Here is an 18565-nt window from a genome sequence, read left to right on the forward strand (position 1 = left end):
CATTAATAAGAAACTTAAACCACCTGGAAAAAACAACATTAGGGATCAGATTCCATATAGATGACGGCTTATTGATAGTTTTTTATCCAATTTATTTTAAAAGTGGTGAAATCAAGAAAGTTTAAACCCCCTTTCTCAATGGTGTTGATAATACAATAAATCTAAAACTAATCTAATATTATATTTCTGTCCCTCATAAATCCATGAGTCTCATCTATAACAGTCTTTTAGGAGTGCCCTTCTGCAGAGGCGGCGTCATCATGGACTGAATCAGCGCAAAGGATCTTGGGAGTCCGAAGTGTCCATCAGCTGCTGTACCCTTCGAAATACTTCACTCTGAAGGGCCCTTAGAAGCACTTGGGCTTGGAACGACCCTTCAATATGGCGGCCACGATTGTTTTCACTCCGAAGTGCCCCGATATATAGAACGCATCGTATATTTTTCACTAACTCATAAAAATACGAAGAAAAAGCAGCAAGGTTAAACGGTACAGTGATCCAAACGTCCATCATTGTCTATCGGCGTTTTCTTGAACCTCATTGGTCTATTTCGATGCGTTTCTGAGCGCTGATTGGCTAGCTCTGTGCGTCGGTTAACCGTCTCCACTCATTGGGTCAATGGTCGAATGCTCACGCTACGCCCGCCTCCAGCTGACCTCTGATTGGTCCTCGCAACAGCCACTCATATAGAACGCCTATAGGAGTCCGCTTTCAGAGCCGCAGGCCTTTAGTCCCTCCCATGCGTTTGTCTCGCTCGTCTTCCCGCGTCTGCGCACCTTCGCCCGGCCTAGAGCTCCCCGCCGTATCCCGCACTCTTCACCCCCCGCACGGACAGCATGTCTGAGTACAGCGCGGTGCCGCCGTCCGGCGCGGCTCTAGGAGCCGGTGGACTCAAGAAAGACGCGTTCGCCGACGCGGTAGAGCGCGCGCGGCAGGTGAGAGATCCGCAGTGCGGGCTGTGTTTGTGGGTCAGCGCGCGGGCCGCGGCACATGAGCCGGCGTGCGCCACAATCGTCCGTTATCTCGAGCCGCGCTCGCGTGTGAACACCAGCAATATATGGTTAAATTCAACCATTACAAACGAATACGATGACGTTACATTGGTTAGAGAAATGCTATCACGTGCTTTGGTATTTAGCATGGTATATAATGATGTATGTTCACGTACCATAGACTTATACGGTAACGTTAGTACACGGAGTAACATGGTAACGTTACTATCATTGTAATTGTCCGCGAACATCGTATTAACGTTTTTTTTCTCTTCCTTCGGTGCCCTTTCAAATGGTTCCATAGTAATTCCATGTATTTGAACACACAATGCTAGTACCATGGTATTATTGGGGTACATGTTCTGTAAAACATGCTAGCATCATGCTAAAAACATCGTGATGTACGCAAATCGTGGCAACTGCTAGGCTACAGCAGTGGTTTTAGATAACTTAGTTTAGTTTTTCTAAGTTATTTCAAGGAATACCATGGAAAAACAATAGTGTTTGTCTAAAAAAAGTGTATAAAAAGAGAATAATCTCGTGCTGTGTAACACTGATGATGATGATTATAATAGGAAGTGTTTCTTAAGCAGCTATGAGGCTAACCTGTCACAGCACTTCAATATTATTGCTCTTTTCTTGGTTTTGATTGCTTCTGTTTTCATTTGGAAAAGCATCTGTTAAATGGATCATGTGACACTGAAGACTGGAATAATGATGCTGAAAATTCAGCTTTGATCACAGGAAAAAAATAACATTTTAAAATATATTTACATAGTGAAGTGTTATTTTAAATCATAATAAAATACTAGACTTTTACAGCTTTTGATCAAATAAATGCAGCCTTGGTGAGTGAAGAGCTGACCTTAAGCTTTAAACAGTAGTGCATGTATTATGGATAAATGTATAATGTGACAAGCCATTAATAGTATCTCCTTGCTTCTTAAAAGTACAATATTTTACTCTTGGTTAGTGTTCTAACTTCAGGCTAGTTTTGGTGGGGGTTTTTCCTCATAACTTGTGTTTTTGTTGTTTCCAGATCGCAGCAAAGATCGGTGGAGACGTCACGGGTCCCCCCATGAGCAATAACGGCGGAGCAGAGAGCTATCCCTTCGTGGCACAGAAGCGATCGCTGGAGGACGGAGGTACGGCGGCAGAGAGACGCGCTCTGGATCTGTCCGTCTGACTCTCCTGAGATTGTTTTTGAGCTGTTCTTGTGTTTTCCCCTCAGATCAGCCTGAAAGTAAGAAGATGGCATCTGACAGAGACAATGCTTCAGCCCTGTGTATGGCTTTCTTTGCTTTTTTTTTTTTTTTCTCTCTTTTGTTTTACTCTTATAAACACACACACTTTTAGCAACTCGAAGCAAATGTCTGTGTATTTTTAGAGCAGTGATTTTATCCCTTTCTCATCCACAGCTATCGGAGCCCAGCTGGCTGCCCTTTCCCAGCAGAGGTAAGACAGTCTGATCATAGCCGTTCACTTCATCTGAGTCATTAGAACAGATCTCAGATCTGAATGTTTGGGAAGGCAGGAATAACTACACAGGCCTGTATAATTAGGCTGGTTTTGGTTTCCACTGACTCCATCAGGTGTTAAGCCAAATACAGGAGTCTTGAGGTGCTCTTGTAAAAGTTGGATTAGTTTTACCTTGAAGCGTTACTCCACCCCAAAATAAAAATTCTGTCATTAATTACTCACCCTCATGTCGTTCCAAACCCATAAGACAGATAATGGCAGAATTTTCATTTTGGGGTGGAGTAACCCTTTAATGTGGAGTCTTTAATACGTACAGCATGGCTGGCCACTCAAAAATCAATGTGAGATTTTTATCACATGAATTCATGACAGCTTTTCTGAAAAGGGTTTTGTCCCGGCCATGAGGTATTAAGAACTGAATGTATTTGCCTGCTGGTACTTTTCCTGACGGTTGCATTTGTTTGTTTTTTGTCTTTTTGTAGTGTACGTCCCTCGACTCTCACAGAAGAGTACAGAGTCCCTGATGGCATGGTTGGGCTCAGTAAGTTCACATTACCCATCATACACTGGTCTGTACTCAATCTTTCCTGGGCGAATATCAGTCGAGGTCATATTTCTTGTCAAAACCAAAAGAGAAAAAAAAAAAAATGTGTATGTATGTTTTTTTGTTTGTTTTTAATTACTTAAATTTTTATTTGTAGTGCGTTAATCTACTTATAAATTGTATAATACTCAATTATACAATTTAAAAGCTATTAAATATAGCATTGTGTGTGTGTATATATATATATATATATATATATATATATATATATATATATATATATATATATATATATATATATATATATAAATAAAAATGTTAATTATGAATACTGTAAATAAACTAACATACAGATTACATAATAATTATTCCTTATACAGTGAACATTTTAATATTCCTTTAAAATGGTGTTTATGCATAACATTATGTATATCAGGGATACTTAATATAAGGCAAAAATAAATGCAAACAAAATGTCTGATGTAACCCAAGGCAGAGATGGGCTAGGACTCGAGTCACATTTTTATAGCCTTCAGACTTGACTTGACCTGAAATGACTCCAGACTTTATTCGACTCGAGGAAAAGGACTTGTGAATATTTTAAAAGCAACTCGAGTCTTTTATCCTTAAATACTTCTATAAGTGCATCCGCACCCCGGCATCCATCCGGACTGCGAGCCGTAACAGCAGCACCATTTGAAGTGAGCGGCGCATCAAAACAGCAAGTTATCTGATTTAATATCGTAGGAAGCGTCATAGAACGGGTTTCAGTTTATTGGCATAAATTCAGCTTCACCTCAGGCAGCTATTCTTTTTTTTAATAACATTGATGCATCATAATCTAACACATAATCTTGTTCATGTTTTCATGTCTGTTTCATGTTAAGAAATTGCCAAAAATGCCCATCCCTACATCAGATGCAAGTTTTCCAAAGCCATGAAAAGAATGAAATGAAAGAGTAAATATAAGGTAGCAAGTTCCAAATACATGTCAAATAAATGAAACTGCTGTTCTTTCAATAAGCAAATTTAAAAGGTATACAATAAATGAAATGCTAAATGAACATACAATAATAAACCTTTATTTTTATCAAATTATGACAACACATAAAATATAAAACCTTGTAGTAATTTATCTAGTAGGGTTAGGCGACGTCTTCAAAATTGGCATCGGACAATGTCTGCAGTGAAACATCGCGATGGATGATGACAGCGGGGGGTGGAGTTAGGGGGTGTGCCTGAAGCGTAAATCTGTATTCAGAACGTCGTGGAATCACGATGCTGGCTCAACATCGTGATGTCTCTCCACCATCGTCTATCGGCCCAACCCTATTATCTAGTTTAATTAAAGACCTAGATACACCATTGCATCGTTGTATTAATCTACACCCCGCCTCCAGCAGCGCGGTGGTGTCAGAATGTTCGAAAACGGTACCATCGCTAAGCCTTTTCGAGTTTCTTTTTGCACCCGAACGAAAACAAGAATGAAGAACGAAATACTATCGTTTGAAGTATATTGTGGCCTTACTAGAGGATGACATGCTAAAATCTGTTTATTATAATTCTACACTCAGTGAATTATGGATTGTGTTTGTTTGTAGTCATTGGTCGGGGTGGAGAGCAGATCAATAAGATCCAGCAGGACTCTGGCTGTAAAGTTCAGATTGCTCCAGGTGAGTCAAACACTGCTTCAAAAGAGTCAAGTGGGCTTTTCTCTAGATATTAGCGCGTTTAGAAGTATGAGGCGTGATGGAACACGTTGGTTTTGTGTGTTTAGACAGCGGCGGTCTTCCAGACAGGAGTGTCTCTCTCTCCGGCCCCCCTGAAGCCATCCAGTATGTTTGTGCATACTCGCATGTTTAACTGCAGTGAGGATCTGTTTGGTGGTGTTTTGACCTTTTGACCTGTCCATGCAGGAAGGCAAAAATGCTGCTGGATGACATAGTCTCTCGGGGGCGGGGCACACCTCCCTCCTTTCACGAGTCGACCAATGGAAGCGGACACATGCAGGAAATGATCGTTCCGGCAGGAAAAGCGGGGCTTATCATCGGCAAAGGAGGAGAGACCATTAAACAGCTACAGGTAAAGTCTATGCCTGTTTGTGAGTGCAGAGAGGCCTTGATCTAGAGGATTATGGGAAGTTTGGGCTTTATTATTATTATTATAATTAAAGGAATTAATATTTTTATTCAGTAGGGACGCATTAAATTAATCTAAAGCGACGTTTATGTTACACAAGATTTTTATTTAAAATAAATGCTGTTCTTTTGAATTTTCTATTCATCAGAGAATGCTGGGCAAAATTTTATAATTTTTCACAAAAATATTCGGCAGCACAACAGTTTTCAACATTGATGATCAGAAATGTTTCCTGAGTAGCAAATCAGCAGGTTAGACGGATCATGTGACGCTAATGATGATAAATTCAGCTTTTCATCACAGGAAGAAATTACATTTTAAAATGTTCAAATAGAAAACCGTTATTTTAAGTTGTTGTAATATTTCCGAATATTATAGTGATTTTGATTTAAATAAATGCAGCCTTAGTGAGGAGAAGAGATTAAAAACAAAAGTCTAATTGATCTCAAACTTATAAACTATGATAACTTATTACAGTGTTATATTGTATGTTTTCCAGTGTAATTATGCAAGTAATTTCTATGAGCCTGTATTAAGGTCATAAACTGAACCTTTTTTTTTTTTTTTTTGATGCTTATAGTTTTTGTACTATGTATATATAAATTTGATGTTTCCTGAAATATATACATTTCAAGCATTAACCGGCACTTTCTCTTGTCCTATATATTAACGTGTTTGTGTTTCAGGAGCGCGCTGGTGTGAAGATGATTTTGATTCAGGACGCTTCTCAGGGGCCAAACATGGACAAACCTTTGCGCATCATTGGAGATGCTTACAAAGTCCAGGTGTGACAGTGTTCTCTACTTCCTGTTTCCATTCCTTATTTTGTCTTTTCTTCTCTTTTATTAGCTGTTGTACCTTTAACAATCCGGTCTGTCCTTTCTCTCTCTAGCAAGCGCGTGAAATGGTGGAGGAGATTCTGCGAGAGCGGGATCATCCCGGCTTCGACAGAAATGACTACGGCTCTCGATTAGGTGGAGGAATCGAGGTGCGTGACTGGTTTAATCGTTTACGTTGCGGCTGGTTTGCCATTTGAAATGTGAGTGTGATGTCGTCTCATTCTGATTGAACAGGTGCCTGTTCCCCGTCACTCTGTTGGTGTTGTGATTGGCCGAAGTGGAGAGATGATCAAGAAGATTCAGAACGATGCCGGCGTGAGGATACAGTTTAAACCAGGTTTGTTTGGATTATCAGGTTCTGCCTAAACTCAATGTTTTATGATATTGTATTGCATAACTTCATATTTTTTCTCTCTGTAGATGACGGTACTGGTCCAGATAAGATCGCTAACATAATGGGTCCTCCTGACCGCTGCGAACACGCCGCCAGTATCATCAACGAACTACTGCAGAGCATCAGAGTCCGAGAGGAAGGAGGAGGGGTGAGTGATGCTCAGATTCATCTCAATATATCCAATATGCTTGGAGTCAGTGCTCCATTTTATTTTATTTTCTCCTCCCCAAAATCTTTTTTTTTTTTTTTCCCTCTAAATTCCTGTCTTAATTTTTCTGGATTCAGTTTCAAAGATGCGATTTTTAAATTTTAGTAATTAAAAAGCATGTCTAAATTGAAATAATGAAACTGTCAGTTTATTGGAAGTATATCATTTATTTTTTTCATAATTGTATTTTCATGTTCAATCAACTGAAGTCCTAAAACTTAATTTAATATTTTTAACTCCTACAGTAATAGAAGAAATGGCTTATTTCTCAGTTCTGTTCTAATTTTTCTGTTAAGTAACATTTATATTCATAAGGATCTAATTTTTCATAAGGAAATCGTATGTTTGTTAAAAGGTGGCGAGTTTGTTTTTAAGTAGTTTTTTTCCATTCCATACTCTGTTACTAATATTTGTTTTTTTAAATGCATAGATCTTGTCATGAAATTAGCCAAAGATCTTAATGTGTCAAAAACAATTTTCTTGATGTATGATTTAATACACATTTTTAATAATAAAAGGTATTTATAAAAGTGGTCTTTTTGCGGTTTAATAGCCACAGGCACTAATTCATATCACTGTGTACAGCCCTAATTTTGCCATTCACTGACATTGTGTTGTACAGCTAGTTCCAGTTATATGACCGGATTCATCTGCGTTTGGTTGCTTTGGTTAATCTCTATTCTGTCCGTCAGGGTCCCCCCGGTCCTCCGGGCACAGGCATGCCCCCAGGTGGGCGTGGCAGGGGGCATGGTCCGGGTAACTGGGGCCCTCCTGGTGGCGAGATGACCTTTTCAATTCCCGCCCACAAATGCGGTCTGGTGATCGGCCGAGGCGGCGAAAACGTGAAGGCCATCAACCAGCAGACGGGCGCCTTTGTGGAGATCTCGCGCCAGCCGCCGCCCAACGGTGACCCCAACTTCAAACTGTTTACCATCCGGGGATCTCCTCAGCAGATCGACCACGCCAAACAGCTGATCGAGGACAAGATCGAGGTACCATAAACTCCGCTTTTGTGCTTTATCTTGACGTGTTCGCTGGTGTTAAGTGGTCTGAATCTCCTCGAAGGGTCCCCTGTGCCCTGTTGGACCTGGACCGGGTGGGCCAGGCCCCGCTGGACCCATGGGCCCCTACAACCCGAACCCATACCAGCCCGGACCCCCTGGTGGACCACCACAGTCAGTAATGCTTTAATGTCAAATCGGCCTCAGGGAAATGGTTGATGTGTGGCTTTCCAGGTTTTGTTTGCACATATTGACTGTCATTTTCTGTGTTTTCAGCGGTGGTCCTCCTGGCGGTCAGTATCCTCAGGGTTGGGGAAACACGTACCAACAGTGGCAGCCACAAGATCCCAGTGAGTTGTTGTATTGTTTCTTTCAGTGTTTGTGTGTTTAAGTCCTGATTGGATAATAAAACTGCCTTATGCTACTACAGTCACGTGTCTGTTCAAGCTTTCGTGTCCACGTTACATTGCATCCTGAAGTCTTGGATTTGTTCTTTAAATTATGCTATATTAAGAAAATGCACTAATTAAAACAGTTTGACTTAAAAAAAAATTTTAATAACATACGATTTATAGATTCGAGGTTAGTAAGATTTTTTTGTTTCTGCAAGTCTCCTCTACTTGCCAAGGCTGCATTTGATCAGTTACTGCAAAAAACATAATATTTTGAAATATTTTATAAAGAATTATTTTCTATTGTAATATATTTTAAAATGTAATTTATTATGAACACTGAATATTCAAAACTGCTGTTTACTTCAGTGATTTAAAATGGAAATCTTTTGTGAAATTGTTACTTGAAATGAAACACAATTTAAAATGCCGACACTGATTTAAATCTATTTCAGTCAGTTGCCAAAGCAGAGTACTAAAAAAACTAAAGATAAACTAACTAAACCCAATGAATACAAATTGCTGAAAACTATAACCAATAAACATGACAGGCACAACAATTACTAAAACTTTAGCTGAACTTGGTAAAAATATTAGTTAAAAAATGTATAATTGTATTTCAGTGATACTAAAATAATATTCCTTTTAATGTTCCTGTCACAGTTTAATGCCTGATTACTAAATAAAATATATTTCTCTTTTAAAAAAACAAAACAAAAAAAACTTACTGCTCCCAAACTTTTGAGCGTTAAAATTAAAAAGTGGATAATTTGAATGCAATTTTCATTTTAATTAATAAAACATTAATTTGATCTCGTTCCTCCTGAGGCTCTGCTCATCTTTGTAAGTTGCATTGGTTCAAGTATCTGAAGTGAATGTGTCTGTTTCTCTCAGGTAAAGCAGCGGCAGATCAAAACGCTGCATGGGTGGCTTATTACGCACAGTACTACCAGCAGCCCGGAGGGGGCGCCATGCCTGGACAGACGCCTGCGGCCCAACCAGCCGCTCCCGCTCCTGCTGACCAGAGCCAAGCTGCTCCCGGAGCTGCCCAGCCTGACTACACCAAGGCCTGGGAGGAGTACTACAAAAAGATGGGTACTAGTGCTCATTCCTCATTGTATTTAGGAAAGATAGAGTAGAGAAATGCGTTTGACGCGCCTGAGCACAGCTCTCACATTCACGTTTAACAGTTCTGTCTAATACGGATTGAAATCTACTAATAATATAAAAGCAATCGGATTATCAGACAATGGAAAGGCAAACATAATACTTTATCGTTTGCTGTCAGCATTCAGCAAATACTCATTTTTATCATTTGACTAATGAATATTTAATTTCATAAACCTCGCCGACTTAGTCGAATCCAGCTGTGAGATCTTGGGAAGTGTGCATTTGTATCCTGCAAGATCGCGTGTGCTCTGTGTGACGGTCGATCTGTGCGAATTGAATACGTACAGAACCAGAACATACACTTTTTTTTTTTTTTTCTCATTTTCAAATGATTTCACATTTCTTAAATATTACTTAAAATGAATGAAATTATATCAGCCATCGGCCACCCTGCTTTCCAAGATTTTGGCATCGGCTGTCAAATAAACCAATATCGGTCAACCACTAGTTACAGCTCGGTGTTTTGCTGATGAATCTCCTCTCTCATCTCTATCAGCTGCAGCAGGAGGAGGCGCTGCTCCCGCCGCAGGAGGAGCTCAAGCCCCTGGAGCCGCAGCAGCAGGACAGACGGACTACAGCGCCGCATGGGCCGAATACTACAGACAGCAGGCTGCTTATTACGGACAGACGGGACAGGCCCCGGGACAGCCGGGCGCCACACCGCAGGGCCAGCAGGTACACACACACATCACACTATGTGTGCTACGACTAATTTGACTGTCGTTTAAACAGAAGTTTTGTATCCGACTAGTCTAAAAGCTAGAAACCCCCCAAAAATGGCAAAATGGAAAAAAAAGTGTAGCCTACACTTGAAATAATTAATCTTTGAATCACAGTCAAATCCCTCAATGAATTCTTCTAAAAATAGGTCACAATTATGCCGTATGCTTGCCTCGCGTTATCATCATTTAATTTTAGGCGGTCGTTAAACAGTAAAAAAGGAAGAGCATACACTCAACATAAACCAGTGCATAGCTTATTTATTCAGATCGGCTGGAGCAATGCAGAAATGGAAAATCAATCAATAGACTGACAGAATTCTTCATTTTCATATGTTAGCCAATATATTAAAACAAGTCAAAATAGGAAAGTTTATCAAGGAATAGCATTAAATCGGCTTATTGTGTAACACAACAACGCTGGTTTCACTTACTCAGACCATGCGCATTTGTTCAGTGAATTTACCATGTTAACATGGTCTGGCGAAAGATGGAACTAGCGGCGATTCTGCTCTTGAAGAAAAAACCATGCTCGGCAGAAACTGAAGTCACAGGCACACAGAGAGATAACTACAAGCAAGCAGACAGTTTCAAAAAGAGCCTGGAAATCCCGCACCACCACCGAAGTGGGTCTTCGTTTAGAGGAATAGACGGCGCGGATCCAGTAAAGTTGTTGTAAACCAATCTGACATTACAGAGTTTACACACAACTTTTGTTTCCTTCTAATTCAAAATAATCCCACACCTTGCTGGTCTTTTGCGTGGTCCTTTTGAGCTCGCCGCAACTGACATGAAGAAAACGCATGTGAGGTCTGAGGTAAAAGTTTAGTTTCTGCCCAGATGCGCTTCTTAAAATATTTTAATATTTTGGGGTATTCTTTCAAAAGTTATTTTAACTTGTAACGTTAAAATTATGGTGATTTGTTAATGTTTTTTGTTTTTTCTCTCTCGTATAATCGACCATTGTTTTCAGTGTCGACTAGTGTCGACTAGCAGGAGCGGTACCGTTTAGTCGACTAGAGTCGATATATATATCCCTATATCACACCTGTTGTACTGTTATTATTAATTGTGCATATACATATAGCATTCAATTCAATGCCTATTTATAATTTAATATTAGAAATATAAAACGATTTAAAGTACAAATTGAATTTGTTTATATCTACATTTTATTGTAAGAAAAAGTGATGAGGACGTTGAAGATGTTTATTGCAGCATGTAGTACCTTCAACGGAGTCGGAATGAACCCAGAACATCCTAAACGCAAACCTTTTATACAGTTTACTACCCTTACTACCCCAATTTTAGACAAACTGAAGATTTGAAATGGGTCCATAATTTGCCAGTTCACTAGGATCTAGTTGTGGTTTCTTAAGAGGCTTAATAACCGCCAGCTTGAATGGTTTTGGGACGTGACCTAGAGATGGAGTTATTGAGAAGCGGTTCTTCTGCTACAGGTTCAACTCTTTCTGTAGTTTAGTGGGTACAGGATCTAATAGACATGTTGTTGGCTTAGATACAGTGAGTTTATTTAGCTCTTCCTGTCCTATAAGCACTGCAGTTTTTCTTTAGGTGAGATGAATGTAACTATTACAAGGCGATGTAGATCCTGTATTTGTTATAGTATTTCTGATACTATCTATTGTATCAGTGAAGAAAGTCATTACTATTAAACTGTGAGGGAATATTTAGATCGGGTGGTGTCTGGTTATTTGTAAATCTAGCCACTGTGCTAAATAAAAACCTTGGATTGTTTTGGTTATTATCTGAGTTTGTGGATATGCTCTGCCCTGGCAGCTTTTAAAGCGTGTCCATTACGGTGGCTGAGAGAGCTCGATGTGCTGCAACTTCAGAAAACACATGCAAATAGAAAAAACACCTGCAAATCAAGAAAACAACTTCAACTTGACAACACATGCACTGCAAATGCTAACACAACCAAAAGAAACACGCTGCAAATACAATTCTTTATTTGGTTGTGTTGTGAGCATTTGCACCACCTGCTATCAAGCTGATGATGTTTTCTTGATTTGCTGGTGCTTTTTCTATTTGCGTGTGTCTCTCTCGGCCACCGTAGTCTATAGCTGGACATACTGTTTTCCACGCAATTCTAAAAACTTCCAAGTTAGTTTTCTCTTTGTGCTCAAGATTGAGTTTCTTGAGAGAATGGGTATTGCCATGGTGCACTATTAACCTTTTTGTTTAATTTAATGAGAGCTTCTAATGCATTACAGAAGATAGTGCCCATGTTGCTAGTCATTTCGTCTAGTTCGTGTGTATTTCTGGGTACACAGAGCAGTTGAGATAAATCAGGCAGGTTATTTGTGAACCGGTCTTTGGTGACTGGAACCATAGTTCTGCCCGGACGATAACGTGGAGCCATATCATTAATATCAGTAATACGCAGCATGCACGATACAAGGTAGTGTCAGTAACATCACTTTGGGGTACTATATCTATATCAGTAAGATCAATTCCATGTAAAATAATTAAATTTAGCATATGATTAAAACTATGAGTGACCCAGACTCCCAAGTCTGTAAACGCATCATGTTGAAGTCTCTGCAGATTATCTTTTAAACCTATTGGCTAATGTTGATAAAGTGTTAATCATCAAAGTATTGTACTTCAAGTAATATGTACTTTTTTTTTTTTTTTTTTTTTAAAGCTTTTTAAAGGCATAATTGAAAGTTATTTCAGTGCTCAGTTTTGTTTCCCCACGCAGTGATTTCTCGTCTCTCCTCAGGCGCAGTGAGGTGACCCCACCATCCTCTCCCTCTCTTCTGACTAAAGGACATCTGCTCTTCCCGTTTTATTTTCTTCTCGTGTCCAGCTGAAAAGCTCTGTGACTTTCTCCGCCGAGGCCGGATTTCTGTGTTTATGAAATGTCACGGCTTCTGCAAACACTCTTGTTTCTCCTCCTCCTAGTTTTTGCTGGATCCACAAACGCTGATGGACTGAACTCGAACTCTGCCTTCCCCTCCACAAACGCTTCGTCCCTCCTCTTCCTCGCATCAGTGTGACTCGTGGCCAGGAGACAAGGGAATGCTTCTGCTAACTTCCTCACATGAGTGTGCACTTCCTGTTTTTGCATTAATGTTTTTTTTTAAGTATTTTTGAGCAAACGGATCCATTTAGAGGAAATCTTCAGGTGTTAATAACTACTGTTTCAAACTCAATGAGTAACCATGTCTTTTTTTATGCCTTGTTTTTGCTTTTAGTCCTTTTTAATTTGATTTTGAGCTTGAACATTCCCATTGTTTGTTCACTTTTTTTCTATTCATGTAGTGAGTTTTTTTTAATGTGATTTAATTTTTCTCCTGTGATATCAAATGGGGTTTCAGTGTGTGTATGTTTGTGGGTCTCATGTCCCGTGTGAGTGTGTGTGTGTGTGTGTGTGTGTGTGTGTGTGTTCTGATACTGAAACTCAAGCAATGTGTTGCTCCTCACTCTGTGAAATGAGGGTTTCTCACCCCCCCCCTTCCTTTCCCTCCCCAAATTATTGGAAGTCATGTTATAAAAAATTGTATGCTTTTTTTTTTTTTACTGCTTGTTTTTAAAAACTACAAAATAAACATTACAAAATCCTCATCCGATCACATGACCACTGTTCAGTCTACAAGTGCTTTTGTTGACAGTCTAGTTTTTGAAACGCAAGTGTTGCATTACTTTTGCTCAAACTTGATTAAAGGTTGTGGTAAGAAAGTAAATACAATATCAACAATATTTTTTTCCCGGTAATGTTCAATTATCATTCACTTTTTCTCAGAATTTCAATGCAAAAAAAAAAAGGTAAGATTGGTTTAAAGTGAAAATGTGCTTCAATTGCATTTTTATATCTGTCCTGGTTTGGGTATCTAAAGTTGTGGAAAAAAACGTTCTAGGACCTTCTCACAGTGCAGAAATTAAATACGGTGTCTAACCTAATTATGCGTCCACAGCTTTAAATGATTTTTTTTTTTTAAACTTGTGAAAGTCATTCGGACGATATCATGAATAACTTGTTAAAAGCAAAGAGTTCCACATACTAGAAAACGCAAAGGGTTTGTTGATACATGAATGATATTCTAGAGAAAGGTTTGAATATTTTTATTCAGATCACAGCTGGGAATTCAAGTGCATCAACATCAGAGAACAGCAGACACTTGGAAAAGTTTTTCAGTTTAATGAACAATCTTTGAGAGAAACGCTAACTGCACAATATTTACAGTAATAAGGGGCATAGCCAGAAATATTTCAGTGGGTGGGCCTACATGAAGCAGTGGGCAGAGTGTAGCATATGAAAAATGCATATCAAATTGCAAACAGAAAATACAACTCAAAGGTTCTTTAAGGTCCACAATACTTCTAAAGCATGCATTAACATGAATGTTAATTTGAAAATTTAATACTACATTAAATTAATGGTATCTGTTAACATTTGCACCTGAGCTAACGTTAACACTGTAACGAATATTGCTCATTTTTAATATTAGTTACTGCACGTTAACTGTAAAGCATTACCTCAGTCTGACTACGGGGCGATCTCATAATCAAGTGTTTCTGTCGGTTCGTGTTCAAAGGAGAATAAAACCTTGAGGAGCGTAGAAATGAGCATAAAAAATATGCAGTTTGTAGTGGAGAACAGTTATCTAGAGCAATGTTTCTTTCCATCTGTTTAGCAGATCAATGGAATTTATTCGGTAAATGTTTCTCCATCGTAGTTTATGCACATTTTTTTCTTATCAGATAAAAAGTTTATCCTACTCAATTGTCCGCATTAGTTTTTTTATGCACATCTTGGCATTTCCATCCAGCGTTTTTTAATTGCGATATTCCAAAATGCGCATAAAAAAGTGGATGGAAACATAAAACTGTACCTATGCTAATATGATCCTCCAAACACACTTAGTACAGAAGTTTCCAATCAATAAATCCATCACCCGCAGGTATTTTCAAATTCAACTTCACAAAGGCGCAAATTTGACTATTATATCCTTGCATTATAAACATAACATTATGGATGGGACTAACAAATATGCACGATATGCACCTATAGAAAGAGTGAAAACTAAGAAACTGCTCGTACTTGACCATGAAAAGTCGAGTTTGATATTTTTTGTAACCAAATATATAAAGTTACAGTGAAATAAGACGTTTCTCATTATTATTGTTTAATAAATTACATCCATTTGGAAAATGACAAACTTCTCTTTGGGTGGGCCCATGCTCAATCGTAGCCATGCCACTGGTAATAATGAACCTTAAAAATGTGTTCGAATGTGCTGATGGTTTGCAAAAGACTGGCATTACATACTAAATTCACAATGGACTTTTAGTCATTCTTAAAAGAAATAAAAAAACTTAATCATGGTTAACAAAATAGTCACTGTAATTTAATTTGTCATTGAAAAATCTGCAATTTATGGCAGTACAAATACTAGCATGATGCTTGACCTAATTGGTTTTTTTTAAGCAAAACCATCTTTCCTATTTCTGACATGTGATCTGGTTTGTTTTAGTCTCCAAAAAGAAAAACATTATTCAACAAAAATAAATTAAAATGGCCTTTCTAAAACTGAAAACAATCATCAAAGTACACAGTTTAAAATTTTGCCATAAGTCAAATATATTAAGGTTCTGCAATATATAAATATATTGTGGAAACTTAAATTCCTGTAGAGCTGCTTTGCAACGATTTGTATCGTAAAAAGCGCTATACAAATAAACTTGAATTGAATTGAATAAAAAAAAAAAAAAAAAAACAAGAGGAAAGATATAAAATTACAAAACGTCCCTGTTGAAGTTTGTGTGGCTCTCAGACTTTGCTTCGATGAACCCCCCGTTTCCCTGTTCTTGTGGCTTTGGTTCAGTCCGTGCTGGTTTGACAGTAGTCCTGCTGGAGGTCCCCAAAACCAGAGATAAATCACTTCAGACCTGAACTGATGATCATATCAAAACGCTTCATAGTTCACATAAACACAAACCTGTATCTTCATTTGCCCTCCCAGGCGTCTTCACGCTGCTTAACAGCCAAATGCTTTTGTTCTAATGAGAAAACAGAACAAATAAATCCCAGTCCAGCAAAACAAGAAGCTGTGAATAGTTCAGTCACCTCTGGCCTGCTGTAGTTTGTTCCTCTCTGCCTCCCGCTCTTCTCTGGTCTGGTTACTCTTCACACCCAGAGCCCCGATCACCAGGCGGTGCGCCAGAGACGCACTCGTCACAGGACGCTCTTTAGCCGGCAGCAGATAATCTACGACAATCAGGTTTGGGGGAAAACTAAATATTAAATAAGTCTGGGTTTATGAATTCATTTCTGATGGATGCACAAAACAGGCTGAGAATCGATAAAACACGAGTGAAGAAGAGAGAGCAGGAGTACCGGAGCAGCTGCGCGCTTCGGCTTTAGTGGCGTTTGATGATTTGGAGAGAGGCCTGATCTTCATTATGGGGTTCTTCATCCTCAGAGCATCACGAGCTACACAAACGGACAAGGTTTCTCGTTTTTGGGATTACCAATGTTTTGAATGTGTGTGATGTTAATGACAGTTTCTAAACATATCAAAGCGCCACATTTTCTTTTTCACAGCGCTTCTTCAGACAATTTCAAGTCCTCAAACATATCACAGAAGTTAAAAGCGTCATACTGTTGTTCTCCCAGTCAACCAGCGATTGAGTCCAGAGATCTTATAGGCACCATAAAGCTATTCACAACATCTGGAAAACACACTGACCTGCGATGGGACTGGAGAACAAACCGAGGGCATGTGTGTCGTCAATCCACTTGATGTCAAACCCCTTCTGCCTGAAAACAAACATCTGATCAGTAACAACAGCAGTTTCCATACATTTTTTTTTCATTGGTGAGCAAGCGATGTAATGCTGAATTTCTACAAATCTGTTCTGATGAACAAACAAACTCATCTACATCTTGGAGAGTAAATTTTCAGCAAATTTCCATTATTGGGAACTATTCCTTTAATTTAATGCAGCCTTTGATTTGAGAAAACATGTAGCTATTGCAGTTTTTTGATTAATTGCGCAGCACCATTTGTTTATTTAAATGCTGGTTGGCTTTAATCAGCCCTGCAGTAGACGACATGAAATCAGTGCGATTCATGATCAGAGCTTCACGCACTGGAACGAGCTGAAGGATCTGATCAAGTCCTCCATCTTGAAATCAGACGGGAAGTCGTAAATCTCCACGATGTGCGACAGCTCATCGTCCCGAAGCTCCACCTCCTCTTCCAACTCCGGCGTCCAATTATCGAAGCGTGGCTCCCGTACAGACGGGTTCTTGCGCCCCTCCTTAAGAGACATCTGAAACAGGAAGAAGAATCAAACCTGGGCACAAACCCTGTGTCTCATTGTGTCATCATTAAAGGGACAGCTCACTCAAAAACGAGTGAAGGGATTGAATCGTCTTTGTAACTCTTACCTCCTCCATTAAATGTGGGTCAAGACAGTCCCCATCATCATTAAACATAGAATCCCAGTTCTCCCCTTCATCCTCCTCCTCCTCTGGCACCCCATCATGTTCTAGTGCACTACCCGTGTCCTCAGGTGTGTTCATAGTTATGGATACATTGTCCGTATCATCTCTAGACTCCTCCTCTTTTTCTGTGTGCATGTTTAGGTTTTCTTTATCTCCGTCCTCCCGCACGCCTTCATCTGGGGTCTTGGTCGCTTTGGCTTTATCCTTCTTGTTCTTGCGGGCCTTGTCGGTGTACCGGGGTCTGGTTTTCTTGTCACCGCCTGCCTGAGGCTTCTCCATCTTCTCGGCCTGGTGTTTCTTGGGGGCGTAGAGTTCCATGGCGGGTTTTTTGGTTTGGGCTGTTTTGGGCCCCTCTTCTGGCTGAGCTGCTTCAGTCTCCATAGGGATCTGTGTAAGTGTGTCAATGAGAGTAAGGAGGACAAAAGCTGTTTTTAAAGTGGCATATCACTGTTAAAGGGATGTAAAATGCCTGCATGTATATCATGTAATTGGCTAAAACTTGCTCTTTTTTTAATTTCAGGTGTGTTACACAGACAAGAAATAATATAAGTCGTGATTTTACACATCCGTGTATGACTCATAATCTAAATACGTCGTTTAAATACATTTCCAGACGAATTTGGATAACAACAAAGTAGCGTTAGCATCCTAAAGTTTGAAGTTGTTTGTAAACAGAACGCGTTTTTAACATAAACACAGATTCACTGACCCTGACACCGTTTATCATCTAATGAGTACTAATGTTAGCATCAAAATATCGTAGGACGGTATGTTACGCAGTGAAAATCAACATTTGTAGAGGAAATTATTCGCAGTTCACTTCTACTTACGTCTCAGTGTTTTTCAGCTCGCTGAACCGTTGAAACCATGACCGGATGTTTGGAGACGTACGCACGCCATGACGTCACGGCCGGCGTCACACCAGATTCTGTGACCATCGTACTCTGTGCCCCTAGGAGGCGCTGTTGTCTCTGTTTGGCTTGAACTGTATTACACAGCCGTCTATCTATCTATCTATCTATCTATCTATCTATCTATCTATCTATCTATCTATCTATCTATCTATCTATCTATCTATCTATCTATCTATCCTCTCTCTGTCTGTATGTATACATGTATATATATATATATATATATGTATGTATATATCATGTAAATATATCTTAAGGGAAATTCTTTCACACAGATTTTGATGTTCTCCAAATGTA

General features: G+C 39.3%; 2 protein-coding genes across 6 annotated transcripts; one reads left to right on the forward strand and one right to left on the reverse strand.

The window, feature by feature from the left end:
- Positions 1-243: 243 nt before the first annotated feature.
- LOC306874001 (far upstream element-binding protein 2-like) lies at positions 244-13586 on the forward strand. 4 transcript variants are annotated; one of them, XM_079423655.1, is made up of 18 exons: positions 244-488; positions 2032-2137; positions 2224-2277; positions 2411-2447; positions 2954-3012; positions 4617-4688; positions 4793-4850; positions 4932-5097; positions 5841-5939; positions 6047-6142; positions 6228-6330; positions 6414-6535; positions 7288-7587; positions 7661-7770; positions 7873-7946; positions 8883-9083; positions 9655-9833; positions 12627-13586. In XM_079423655.1, exons 2-18 carry the CDS (start codon positions 2071-2073, stop codon positions 12633-12635), a joined length of 1806 nt encoding a protein of 601 aa, XP_079279781.1. In that variant the 5' UTR covers positions 244-488; positions 2032-2070; the 3' UTR covers positions 12636-13586. The 4 variants fall into 4 exon arrangements, with proteins under 4 accessions (XP_079279781.1, XP_079279780.1, XP_079279779.1 ...); XM_079423654.1 differs by having other exon boundaries at positions 263-488; positions 12809-13586; XM_079423653.1 differs by lacking the exon at positions 244-488 and adding an exon at positions 697-935 and having other exon boundaries at positions 12627-13488.
- Positions 13587-14030: 444 nt separating this feature from the next.
- LOC306874409 (coiled-coil domain-containing protein R3HCC1L-like) lies at positions 14031-18310 on the reverse strand. 2 transcript variants are annotated; one of them, XM_079424441.1, is made up of 8 exons: positions 18188-18310; positions 17301-17744; positions 17001-17182; positions 16597-16667; positions 16245-16340; positions 15975-16115; positions 15847-15907; positions 14031-15755 (listed from the first exon to the last, which is right to left on the reverse strand). In XM_079424441.1, exons 2-7 carry the CDS (start codon positions 17736-17738, stop codon positions 15855-15857), a joined length of 981 nt encoding a protein of 326 aa, XP_079280567.1. In that variant the 5' UTR covers positions 17739-17744; positions 18188-18310; the 3' UTR covers positions 14031-15755; positions 15847-15854. The 2 variants fall into 2 exon arrangements, with proteins under 2 accessions (XP_079280567.1, XP_079280566.1); XM_079424440.1 differs by having other exon boundaries at positions 14031-15758.
- Positions 18311-18565: the final 255 nt, after the last annotated feature.

Source organism: Barbus barbus, assembly GCF_936440315.1.
Source record: "Barbus barbus genome assembly, chromosome: 8".
NCBI classification, from domain to species: domain Eukaryota; kingdom Metazoa; phylum Chordata; class Actinopteri; order Cypriniformes; family Cyprinidae; genus Barbus; species Barbus barbus.

Bases quoted from the DNA above. Each gene is read 5' to 3' on its own strand.
- LOC306874001 (XM_079423652.1), top strand. From the start codon at position 837: ATGTCTGAGTACAGCGCGGTGCCGCCGTCCGGCGCGGCTCTAGGAGCC. The intron at 936-2,031 runs GTGAGAGATCCG...TGTTGTTTCCAG, and splicing joins CGGTAGAGCGCGCGCGGCAG to ATCGCAGCAAAGATCGGTGG. The intron at 2,448-2,953 runs GTAAGACAGTCT...GTCTTTTTGTAG, and splicing joins GCTGCCCTTTCCCAGCAGAG to TGTACGTCCCTCGACTCTCA.
- LOC306874409 (XM_079424441.1), bottom strand. From the start codon at position 17,738: ATGGAGACTGAAGCAGCTCAGCCAGAAGAGGGGCCCAAAACAGCCCAA. The intron at 16,668-17,000 runs GTGCGTGAAGCT...GTTTGTTTTCAG, and splicing joins AGATCCTTCAGCTCGTTCCA to GCAGAAGGGGTTTGACATCA. The intron at 16,341-16,596 runs GTCAGTGTGTTT...CCGTTTGTGTAG, and splicing joins GTTCTCCAGTCCCATCGCAG to CTCGTGATGCTCTGAGGATG.